The sequence below is a fragment of the Anser anser genome, assembly GCF_964211835.1.
Source record: "Anser anser genome assembly, chromosome: 1".
NCBI classification, from domain to species: Eukaryota; Metazoa; Chordata; class Aves; order Anseriformes; family Anatidae; genus Anser; species Anser anser.
The window spans coordinates 151,555,764-151,568,557 of NC_139720.1; the positions used below are offsets into that span (position 1 = coordinate 151,555,764).

Here is a 12,794-nt window from a genome sequence, read left to right on the forward strand (position 1 = left end):
GTAATGATTTGACAAGCAAATGCATTGTACTGTCTGTTTATTTGTGAAGTGCTAATTCCTTGTCTTGCTAAAACTGGTTATTTGTGATGGGTGGTTGGTATTTTTTCTGTTTCCAGACTTTGGCTTGACATCTGTAAAGTAGAAATAAAATGAATGTCAAATAGTGAATTAGTCTGCCTAATTAATAATTAATAGTATATATTTTTATCATGTTATTATTCACTACTTAAAATTTAAAAGATTTTAAAAGATTTAAAAAAGATTAAAAGATTTTGGTTATGATCTTTCTGGGTAGGCATCCATGCATATGAATACAGGTACATAAAGCCAGTGAACTTTTGTGAACTCATGAACTTTGTGAACTTTTGTGAACAGTGAATTCATGCACTTTTCCAAAAGTGTAATTTTCAGTATTTGCCTATAGAAAAAAAAAAAAAAAAAAAAAAAGTTGGGTTTATTTAGGTGGGAAAAATTACCATTAAACCCTCCTGAAATTTTGTAGTTATATTTTTGTATATGAAAGATGACCTAATTATTCTGTCATACTATCTTTTTTTTTGCATTATGTCTTGTCTAATAGCCAGGACTGTACCTCTATCAAATATAGAGTTCTGTTAATAGTAAAAAAGAATACATATTTAGATTTATGCAGTTATTTAATGTGTATGTGGTTGCCCTGATGTTCAATAATCCAATTTATCTGAGTACTTTCCCTTTATTTTCTTTTCCTTGCTAAAAAAGAATAATAACAAAAAAAAACATTATTTTTTCTGTCCTTTGAGATCAGTCTGACAGATTTCCATTAGCAACTATAATTTTTTGAAGGTTTTCAAAATAGCTGAAAATACAAGCCCATCTCAAATATTATTCTGTTATATGCTTGCAACATATATACAAGATCATAAGATGTAGCCAAAATTACAAATTTAAGAAATACAAAAGCTATGTAGTGTATTATTTTTCTGTTTGTTTATAGTGCCTTGTCTTGAATTCACAAAATATATAGTAATAAAAATTATGCTTTTATCTTCTGCAGTTCTGATTTTGTGTGAAAATTGCTAAAGATTTTTTCTTGTTTCTTGTAAAAAAAAAAAAGATAAATGAGTGTTCATATATTTTCTCTATAATTTGTATATCTTTCCCAATCTTCTAACTCAGTTTATTTCAGTTCTTGTTGGGAGTTTTTTTTTTTTGTATGTTTTGATTTTATTGAGGATATCATAAAGTGACCGTCCCGTCTGTTGCTGCCACAACCCCTCTTTGACCCTTCAAATGTAATCCAAGACATATTTTATTGACTTGAATCTTCAGAATGTGCGGGTTTGGAAGGCCAATAATTTTGCTCCAGAAAACTTAATATGAAGTCTGGAGGACTTTCTCTGCCTCTGGCTATTTGATGCATGGTCTTCTCTCCTCCCCACCCTTCCATCTTTTCTCTCTTCAGTGAAAGACAATAAAAGTGCAGATAGCAAAATGAAAGAAGAAGACTGAATATGGCATCATAATATCAATCAGAATCAAAATCAATGCATATCATCTTGAAGTAGAAAATAGAAAATATATGGGAGATAAAGGAAAATAGTGCATAAAAATGTGCATTTATGAACTTGGCTCCTAGTTTTGCTACATTTTCTTGTTCAGAACAAGTCCTGACAACTATAATTTGAAATACAGTATTTTTAAGCTTTTGACTTTAGAAAGAAAAAATAAAAAAAAAATAGGTCTTGGAAGCTTAGTAACAAGACACTTCTTTCATTGGTGAACATTTTCCGGGACTTTATAAGGCAGACCAGCCTTTTCCTGTATGACCACACATATACACACACACACACACACACATCTCTCAGTGCTTAGATATGACCATTTTTGTGTGATAAGTGGTTTCTAACAGGCTACAAGAGATGTTATAATTCAAGATTTTGTGGTTGCTTTTTTTTTTTTAACTTACTTAGATTTGGTGCAATAGCACCTTAAAAAGGAAGTCTGTATTTTGAAAGAGATTATGCCAACTCAGAAAGACAAAAGTTTTATTGTCCCTATGTCCTCAAATAAGATCTTCTGTGTCTTTTGTCAATGACCCAAAATTTGCTGAAGTAATTTTAAAGACTTCCACGTGCCAGTTAAGCTATATTATAGAGTCATACTCCTGAAATAAGTTATTTATCTGTCTCAGCATGCCATAAAGTATGTAAGAGAGAAAGAGAATATTTTGTTAATGCTTGAGTTGAGGATGTATTGTTTACTAGGTTGCTAGGTTGCAAGTGTGAAGTATTGACATGGGAAAAAAAAGCAGGAATATTTAATATTTTAATAAAAAAACCTTTTCTTCATTAAATATGTTTCATAAAACAGCTTATTATCTATGTTAGGTAGATTCAAAATAGACAGTTCTAAACTGTTAGAGATCAGGAAGGAACATCTGTGAATATTTATCTCTTATCTGTTATCCAAGCCAGAGTTCCTGTCTCCAACCAATAGTTATTGCTCAATTAGTAATTAAATATTAAAAAAAAAGAAAGAAAAAGAAAAGAAACAAACAAAAAACACTATTTATTTTATTCAATCAATATAGCAATTGAAGCGTTAAAAGCGTGGGGGGAGATATAGTCAATACTGGGAAAACCACTTGCTGTTTAGAATTGAGTTTATTTAAGAACGATAAATACACACACCATTTAATTCTCCTTCTCATTAATCATTTATTGTGGATAAGAACCCACTGTAAGCAATTAAAATTTAATTTGTAATGAAAAAATCTTGTTCTACAGAGTGCAGTAGGCAAAAGCTACTATAAAGAGATAATCATAAACCATAGATTAGTGATAAAGGCTTTACTTTATCGCCTAGCAACCTTACCCACACCTGCCACCACTGCAAACAAGTAAGATAAAAGTTTTGTGATTCTGGGACTACTACATTCAAATTAATTATACACATTAAACCACTACTGACACTAGTAAAAATTGGAATGGACGAGAGGAAACGTGCTGAAACCTACCCAAACCCTCTGCTAGATTGATCCTTTTTGCTCTTTTCAGATGTCAGTTTTTGAATTTAAATTTTTGGTGCTTGAAGACTTAATCTAAGGGTTTTTTGTTTGTTTTTTTTTTCTTTGTTTTGTTTTTGTTTGTTTGTTTTGTTTTGTTTTTTTCTTATGAACAGGTATAGAAAGAAGGAAAATAACCAGCTACCTTTATGTTTTATTTGAGCCCATGATAAAGCTGTTAGTAAGCTTTTTGGATATTTGGAATGAATACAGAAAGTAAATTTTAATTATATAACAGCCTAGATAGCAACTATATAACCAATAAATAATGCACTTCGAAAAAAAAAAAAAAGATAATTAGAAAATAAAAGAATGGGAAACTGACAAACTTCTCTAGTACTCAGTCATACAGGTGTTTCACCAGCTCCATAAGCTTCTATCCAATCTGTTTTTATATGATCAGTTGTGAAGCTTTTCTGTGTCAAAAAGTTTGTTTAATTCTTCTGACTAATATCATTGCTTAAAGACACAAGAAACTAAAATCAACATGTTTAATTTGCTTTTATATATAAATACCAATAGTAATAATAGTGGTAATCACTACAACCATGCAGCCATGGCTACACAGCTTCAGGTGACAACATCTTTATTGTGTTTCTCTTTGCTCCCAGAAGTAGACATTGGACCTCACTGTTACAGATTTATCTCCTAGTCTACAGCTGTTCGTGTTCATGAACTGTAATGTGTGTTTCCATGCTGTAGACTGGATAGGGTTTTATTTGAAGGGAAGCAGCACCATCTATTGCAACCTGAAAGCTTAGCATCAGACAATATAAAGAATAGAGCTGGCTTGAGGCCAATATGAAACTGTTTATTGCATTTGTTTTTGTAAGGTTTTCCCAAAACAGTCCCAAATGAGGTTCAGATGATGGTTTGTATATGGTAAAGTATAGGGACAGGAGTGTGCTGCATGTTTATGTAATAAAAATATGCATCTAAGAGAGGTACCTGTTTACACACTGATATAAAATACTGTCGTTAGCCTAGTCCTGAGTGACTGTTGCTTTTAAATGACTTGGCTGAAGTTTTCATTTTTGTAGTGGGAGGATAGTCAAATGTTAAGAGTGTGTTTTACCCAAATGAGAGTCTTAAAATTTGCTTTCAGAAGCAGTATTAATGTGGGTGTACAGTATGTTCTTCTAATAATGACAGTGCTATTGTCATCCATCTATACTTCTCGTTCTTCTCTTTTTCCAGACTGTCTACAAAGCCTGGCTCTGTTCCCAGTATTTTGAAGTCACACAGTTTCACTGCAGCAACAGAATTCCTTGCAAGCAATACTGTTTGGAGGTCCAGACGAGGTGTCCCTTTATATTACCAGATAATGATGATGTCATCTATGGAGGACTATCGAGTTTCATCTGTACAGGTATAGTATACAAAAAATAATTTCACTTGTTTTCTTAGGTCTAACTGTGAAGGAGAATGTGAATATGTTTCCTCTATTAACTATGAGAGCCTGAAGGTATTCCTTATCACAAAGATTTCTCAGAGGTGTTAGGATTTGAGCCCAGATTTAGTATGCACATTTAAACTACAGCTTGCCACAGTCATTAATTTTACAAAACAAAATTACTAGGAGAATTTTTTTCTGGTTATTTTTTATGCTTTGTAATTTGGTGGAAGGTTTTTGTAGCTCTGTGTTGTGTAAAACTGAGAAAAACAGCTCTGTGATATCCAATATTCAGAGAGAGAGAGAGAGAGAGAGAGAGATGCAAAATCAATTTTTAGTATACTCAACTTTGTTGATCTATATTCTTATGTCAGATAAACAAAGAATCTGAGGTGTAACATTCAGAAGTGTGCAGCCGCAGCAGTTCTTGGATAGCAAACCTTTAAGGAAAGGACTTTCACTAGTCAAGAATTGAAAGAATCAGATGTTTTGCTGTGAAGCACTGATTTTTTGGTCTCTTCTGGACTCTTTTAGATTCTGGAAGGATTTTTAATTTTAAAATATATCATTTATATAGATCTGTGCATTGGTTAATAAAATGGTTTAGTTCCTTTGACATTCCATTCTGTTTCAAACATTATCTCAGAATGGTCCATCCACAGAAGGCGTGTTAGGTAAGAAATATCTTTAGTATATCATAGGCACTTCAAATGTCATGTATTTATTTATTTATTTATTGTCAGGACTGACTGGGATTCATTGATACAAAATTTCACTTTATATCAATGTTACCTACATATTTCTGGTGCTTATAGTATCAACTGAGAACCTTGAAAATATTTAGGCACCCTATTACAAGTAAATCAGTCAAAAGTCATTTCAACAATTATATTATTTGACGGCTTTGTCTAAATACTTGCAATTAGACAGAATAAATCTTAAATTAGGGCTGCACTAGAAAGCTTGATATGCATTTTGGGGTATATTAGACGTAACATATCCAGCTAATCAAAAGAGGCGATTCTCCCTCTGTATTACCAGTGATGCAGCCTCACCTCATGCAGTTCTGAGCTCCACGAAATAAAAAGGTTGTTAAGGTTCTTCAAAGCATCCAGAGAAGGGCAACAAGTCTAGTAAAAGGACTGGAAGGCGTGTCATGTGAGGAGAGGCTGAGGACTCTTGGATTGTCTAGTCTGGAGAAAAGGAGGCTGAGAGGCAGCCTCGTTGTTCTCTGTGGCTTCCTGAGGAGAGGAAGTAGAAAGGGAGGTGCCAGTTTCTGCTCCTTGGGAGCCGATGACAGGACACGTGGGAACAGCACAAAGCTGAGCCAGGGGAGGTTCAGACTGGACATAGGAAAAATGTCTTTATTATGAGGGTGGGGTGGTCAAAACCTGGAACAGGCTTCCTAGAGAGCTGATTGATGCCCCATCCATGTCCGTGTTCAAGAGACATTTAGATAATGCCCTCGGTAATATGCTTTTACTTTTGGCCAGCCCTGAAGTTGTCAGGCAGTTGGACCTAATGATATTTTAAGGTTCCTTCCCACTGAACTATTCTGTTCTGTTCTGTTCTGTTATGTTCTACTCTACTCTACTCTACTCTATTCTCTTCAACTCTAATCTACTCTATTCTACTCCTACTCCTACTCCTACTCCTACTCCTACTTCTACTTCTACTTCTACTCCTACTCCTACTCCTACTCCTACTCCTACTTCTACTTCTACTTCTACTTCATTATAAATGAGTTGCCCAAGTGAGCTAGTTAAAAATAGAGCAAATATAAAACCTCAAAAATGTTCTATGACACCTCAGAGGCAAGCATAGTATTTGTGGAAACTCTCTTCACTGTGTACCTTGTGTTTGGATTTAGGGAGATTCTGGTAGCAAGATGTTTACTATATTCCTTCTTGAAGATTAAGCCTAATGCACACAATCCAGCAATACCCATACATATGCAAGAGACAATGTAATGAAATGTAAGCTGAGTTACAATTTGGTAGTCATCAATAGGGTAATGGTGCTTAGCACTTCTCTTCAGTGCATTTCATAAATATTAACAGCCATCCAATATGCATACAGAGGAAGCAAATAAAAATTATTTTCCAGTTTAAATAGGACAATACAGCTGAGGTGAGAGACAAGAACTTTTTATTTACATCTTGTATACATATATATGTGTGTGCCCATGTATTTACACATGTGCACACTGGCACACATACACAAAGGAAAAGAACAAACAGTGAGCAAAGACATCATTATCATAGAAAATGTCTTCAGAAATACATATCCACTTCTTCGTTTTCCTAGTACATCTCCAAGTCCAAATTCATTCATAAAACACATAAAAAAGATGACCTTGCAAAGATTGCTAACAGTCAATATTGCTGGGTTTGGAATGAAAAGCAGATTCAGGGAAGTATTAAACACATTTTACTGCAGATTTTAATAGTGTAGGTATCTATGCTTAAACTCTATGAACAAGCTCTCACTATAGTCAATGAAGGTCTGATGTATGTAATCAACAGAGCTGAGTTATTTAGTTCAGCCTAAGCAGGCATTTGCACCCAAGGAGTGCATGGAATGTCAAAGGAATCAAGGTAATATTGCAAGCATTTAAAATATAATTATGATATAATTATAAATATGATTCTCAAATCACAGTACACTAATACTTGGTTGGACTTTTTGTCCTCTCAAATCAGGTCCCTTAACATATCCATGGACTCATAAAAGTCAGCATGTTGACATTATATAGTTGTGTGCATGAAAAGATGATGATGAGATGTATGAAGATGCAATTCAAACTTTCTCTGGAATACATGCTCATTGGCACCCTCTTATTGATCAGCAGTTCAGTGTAAGGTCACATCTTTCCACTGAACAATGAGAAATTATACTAATATCTGCTATGGGACTAAGGAATTACATTTATTTGCAGCTTAACAAAAACAGAATTATTTCATGCAAAGTGCAGCCCATTCAACAGTAGAAAAAATACCTCAGAATAGTTTGTGGCTTGACAGCTAACTTGAACTCCTTCTGCAGAAAAGCAACCAAAAGTAGATCCCACATGTCTTGAGGGACATCTGCTGCTGCATTTTTTTGTGAGTTCCCTTCTGGCAGATGTTCTGGGAATTTCTCATTACTGGTTATGCTTTTCCTGGGATGGGTGAAACTCATTGGCAAAATAAATAAATAAATATGAGGGTCACGTTGAAAGTATTTCTATTTGATATTTAGATGCTCCCTTCTTCCTGAGTTCACTGTGAAGCTATTCAATTTTGAGCTCTGTTACAGGAAGCACAGCAGAAGCAAACTTTATATTCAGGGATTCCTCATGAACAGTATTTTGCCACAAACCCACATTCATTTAAATCAGGCTTGAATATCTCTGCTGCTCCCAACAGTGACGTATCCCTCAGAGGGAAATGTTACAGATGCTTTTTCAAATTCTGTACTTTTTTTTTTTTTTTTCCAGAGAAATCTAACAGGAAGTGAATTTGGTTATGGCACTATGAGATATTTTTTCCCACATGAAATTAATACAGGACTTGCTGGCTAGTTAAGGGAAGCTCTTAATTATGAAATATTGTCTGGAGAAAGAAAGAGAGAAAGAAAAAAAAGAGGGAAAGAAAGAGAGGGAAAGAGGGAAAGAAAAGGGAAAGAGGAAAAGAGGGTAAATAGAAAGAGAGAAGGAGAGAGAGAGAGAGAAAGAGAGAGAGAGAAAGAACGAACGAAAGAACAAAAGAAAGAATGAAGGAAAGAATGAATGAACGAAAAAACAAAAGAAAGAGAGAAAGAGAGAAAGAAAAAGAGAAAGAACCCTCTGCTTATAGGATGATTTATCACTGAAAACACAAGAAAAAATTGTGGAGTCTGATATTATTTAATAATGTTTTATGATAATAATAAGGGCACAGAAATAATAATAAGGCCTTCTTTTCTCTCCTCCATGGTAACAGATTATTTCCTCTAACGTCCAGAAGAGATTCAGGTTAATGGAAAGACAAAGGTCTGATTTCTACAAAGCATTTCTATAAATCATGGAAAGCTAGTCACGGGAAAACGTGTGCTGGCGATGGCTGGCTTTATCTGATGTCGAATACAACGCCGAGGGTGATGTACATCTAAAGGTTACGCGCCGGAACCCGACCTCCGCCGGGTAGGAGGCAGTGGCTGCTTTCCGTGTCTGTGCGCTGCGGCGGCGAGCTGCCGTCTTCCCCTCCCGCCGCCGCGGCGAGCATTTTCGGGGAGCAGCACCTAGTGGAGGCGGGGAAACAAAGCGGCTCTTGGCAAATCCGAGCGTATCTGTTTGAAAGCAATAAATGTCAGGCCGGCTCGACAAAAATAGCAAGAAAGTAGGACAGAGAACTCACGTATGTTGTTTGCTTGCTCGTTTGTTTGTTTTCTTTCTGGACAGGGTATTTCTTGATGTTGAAAGCTGTAAAAAAAATAATAATAAAAGTGCACTGGAGAATGTGAAAAGAAAAATAGCAGAGGTTTTATCTTACCTTGGAAGGTCCATGTGACGAGAAAACAACATAGGACTGGTGATTTGTCCTGAAGAAATTTGACAGGATAGAAGGAAGGGTGGAAGTGAAGGAAGGAAGGGCGGAAAGGTGGAAGGGTGGAAGGAAGGGTGGAAGGAAGGGTGGAAGGGTGGAAGGAAGGGTGGAAGGGTGAAAGGGTGAAAGGAAGGGTGGAAGGAAGGGTGGAAGGGTGGAAGGGTGGAAGGGTGGAAGGAAGGGTGGAAGGGAGGGAGGGAGGGAGGGAGGAGAAAAAGGGAAGGGGAAGGGGAATGGGAAAGGGAATAGGAAAGGGAAGGGGAAAGGGGAAGGGAAGGGAAGGGAAGGGAAGGGAAGGGAAGGAAGGGAAGGGAAGGGAAGGGAAGGGAAGGGAAGGGAAGGGAAGGGAAGGGAAAGGGAAAGGGAAAGGGAAGGGAAGGGGAGGGGAGGGGAGGGGAGGGGAGGGGAGGGGAGGGGAGGGGAGGGGAGGGAGGGGAGGGGAGGGGAGGGGAGGGGAGGGGAGGGGAGGGGAGGGGAGGGGAGGGGAGGGAGGGGAGGGGAGGGGAGGGGAGGGGAGGGGAGGGGAGGGGAGGGGAGGGGAGGGGAGGGGAGGGGAGGGGAGGGGAGGGGAGGGGAGGGGAGGGGAGGGGAGGGAGGGGAGGGGAGGGGGGAGGGGAGGGGAGGGGAGGGGAGGGGAGGGAGGGGAGGGAAGGGAAGGGAAGGGAAGGGAAGGGAAGGGAAGGAAGGGAAGGAAGGGAAGGGAAGGGAAGGGAAGGAAAGGAAAGGAAAGGAAAGGAAAGGAAAGGAAAGGAAAGGAAAGGAAAGGAAAGGAAAGGAAAGGAAAGGAAAGGAAAGGAAAGGAAAGGAAAGGAAAGGAAAGGAAAGGAAAGGAAAGGAAAGGAAAGGAAAGGAAAGGAAAGGAAAGGAAAGGAAAGGAAAGGAAAGGAAAGGAAAGGAAAGGAAAGGAAAGGAAAAGAAAGGAAAGGAAAAGAAAAGGACAGTTGTAGTTTACAGTATGGATTACTAATGACTTGGAAATTTCTAAAGCACTGCTAAAATGAGTAAGAAGTATTCTAGTATGAGAAAATCTTACTGATGTATCTCCAATGAAAATGATGCTGGGAACAGGCTATGAAATGCTACATTATTTGTGTGTCACTGGAATTTGTATTTCATAGATATACATGTGAGGATATAGGACAGCTGAAGTGCAAAAGAAGAAGAGTACGTCAGGAGGAAGAGTAATCAAAACAAAAGGAAACACAATGTGGTTCTGATTATAGAAACATGGGGTTAGAAAACCATTTCCATGAGAAAACCATTTATGTCCCTGCCTTGTCCCCCATCCCCACCCCCTACTTTTCTTCTAGTAAATAGGAGTAAAGAAATCAGTCTTTCCATTAGGCAATGTTATCTCATACAGTTTTTCATATACATTACAATTAAATATATTTGTTCTCATTTTAGATCTTTGGAGTTTATATCCATAAGATTAAAATTTTTAGTGGTTTCATGTAATGTTTCTTTGTGCAGCCCTGATGTCTAGAATTGCTAATGCAAAAGAGAATCTTATTTAAGGGAAATGGTAGACGTGTTTAGGCAAATATATGAACACACAACAGATAATGAATGAATCCTATGCAAAGTTTCAGGTCAAGTTTTCAATTGTGACTCCCATGAAACCAGTATGTATCACTGCTATGAAAGAAAACAGTCTGACTGTTTTCTTTTCTATGTTTTCCTTCATAGATGTAGTCTTTTTTTTTTTTTTTTCCTAAGTGCAAATGGAAGATGTGGAAGATTTCTTTCACACATGCTCTTAGTGTGTGAAAAAAGAGTTGAAAAATGTATGACTCTACGTAGAGAGTACTGGGAATAGACTTGTAATACAACTGCTTTTCCCATACCTTTCAGGACAGTGCAGTCCAGCAGATGGCCTGGGGACTGGTCTAGCCCAAGAACTGTTTCTGTCTGGTTTGCTGCCGTCTCCCATTGGAGACAGAAAAAGCACACAGAGGCCATAAATGTTTTCTTCACAGCAAAAATCATCCTTTCAGGCCTGCAGTTTCCCCAACACAGGAAAACTGAGATCTCAGTCTCCACCAAATGACTAATAGAGATGTCCAGAGAGAGAGCAGATTACCTCCTCCATGTATGAGGCCCTTCCCTAAGCATCCACAATGTGCTGTCAACACCAGCACTGCAGCTGCATCCATGTTAGCAATGTAATTCAGGAGTGCACTTTTGAAGCAAATCTGCTGTTCATACTCCTTTCTGTTTTGCTTGCAATGAGGAGGCATCTTCGAGGATGTAAACTGGGTTCCTTTGTATTAAACTAAGCTAGGAGACACGCTACAGCACCATAACTTTCACACTTCATGCTACTAATGGGCATTTGAACTTCAGGATCCACTAGAGTTACAGTGAGGTAAAAAGCTTTCAAATGCATTCAGGGTTGACAAGAGATACTCAACACCAGCTTATTCATTATATTCATCTTCTCTTGCCCAAAACTACATGGTAATACAGACATACCCTAGCTGCAGGGAAAACAGTCCCAAAACTGCCATCTATGTGGTAAGTCTGGAGCACTTTATCATGACGAAATAGATCTATGTTGCTAAGGGCTTTCTTTGTCTTGACCAAGACTTACGGTCTCTCTGTGCTTTGTGGCATGGTTTGATGGTCTACTGGACCATCACCCATTAGAAAATACCAGGCAGAAAATCCCAGCCACATCCTCACACTTCTTACTGTATAATGAATGTCATGAGATTTCATGGAGCACTTAAGTTCCTTTATGGACAGGATGGGAATATGGTAAGCAGCAATATGGTAGAGATTTGTTGCATTAGCTTCTTCCAACACCAGCATGCCACCCTCTAGTATTTCCTAAGAACAGTGACGTCAGAAAAGGTCTATTGTCACCAGGAGAAAAATAAATTTTGTCTTGTTTTCTGTCCTGAACAGAACTCTGGTACTTTCTAATGTAGAAGAAGAAAGAAAGGGGACAGCAGAGGGAGGGGACATATAAATGATGTGCTTTCAATCACTCTCATTTTTCACAGAATCACAGAACGGCTGAGGTTGGAAGGGGCCTCTGAAGATCATCTAGTCCAACTCCCCTGCCAAGCAGAATCATCTAGAGCACATTGTGCAGAGTAGCATCCAGGCAGGTTTTGAATATCTCCAGAGAAGGAGATTCCACAACCTTTCTGGGCAAACCAGAGTTCCAGTGCTCTGTCACTCTTACAGTAAAGACGTGCTCTCTCATATACAGACAGAACTTTCTGTGCTTCAGTTTGTGCACGTTGCTTCTTGTCCTGTCACTGGTCACAACTGAAAAGAGTCTGGTTCCATCCTCTTGACACCCTCCCTTCACATATGCATTGATGAGATCTCCCCTCAGTCTTCTGTTTTACAAGCTAAATAGGCCCAGCTCCCAGACTGTCCTCATACAACAGGTGCTCCAGTCCACTAATCATTTTAGCAGCCCTCCTCTGGACTCGCTCCAGTAGTCCCATGTCCCTCTTCTACTGGGGAGCTCAGAATTGGACACAATACTCCTGGTGTGGCCTCACCAGGACTGAGTAGAGGGGGAGGATCACCTCCCTTGACCTTGTCCAGCAGGTCAGCCCCCAGCCTCTACTGGTGCTTGGGGTTATTCCTCCCGAGGTGCAGGACCCTGCACTTACTCTTGTTGAACTTCACAAGGTTCCTCTTGGCCCATCTCTCCAGCCTGTCAAGGTCCCTCTGAATGGCATCACAGTCCTCTGGGGTATCAGCCACTCCTGCCAGCTTTCTGTCATCAGCAAACTTGCTGAGAGTGCCCTCTGTTCCATCATCCAGG

At 38.4% G+C, this 12,794-nt stretch overlaps 1 protein-coding gene and 1 long non-coding RNA gene across 2 annotated transcripts in view; one reads left to right on the plus strand and one right to left on the minus strand.

Moving 5' to 3' along the window:
• NALF1 (NALCN channel auxiliary factor 1) overlaps positions 1-12,794 on the plus strand; it is a 517,684-nt gene that overhangs the window by 481,827 nt on the left and 23,063 nt on the right. Inside the window, exon 2 of the mRNA XM_083846002.1 lies at positions 4,244-4,415. Within this exon, the coding sequence (XP_083702128.1) occupies positions 4,244-4,415 (172 nt within the window). The remainder of the gene's footprint in view (positions 1-4,243; positions 4,416-12,794) is intronic.
• Positions 6,571-9,100, minus strand: LOC310903244. Its single transcript, XR_014587377.1, has 3 exons — positions 8,951-9,100; positions 8,816-8,880; positions 6,571-8,699 (listed from the first exon to the last, which is right to left on the minus strand). It is a non-coding gene; the product is annotated as an uncharacterized lncRNA (long non-coding RNA).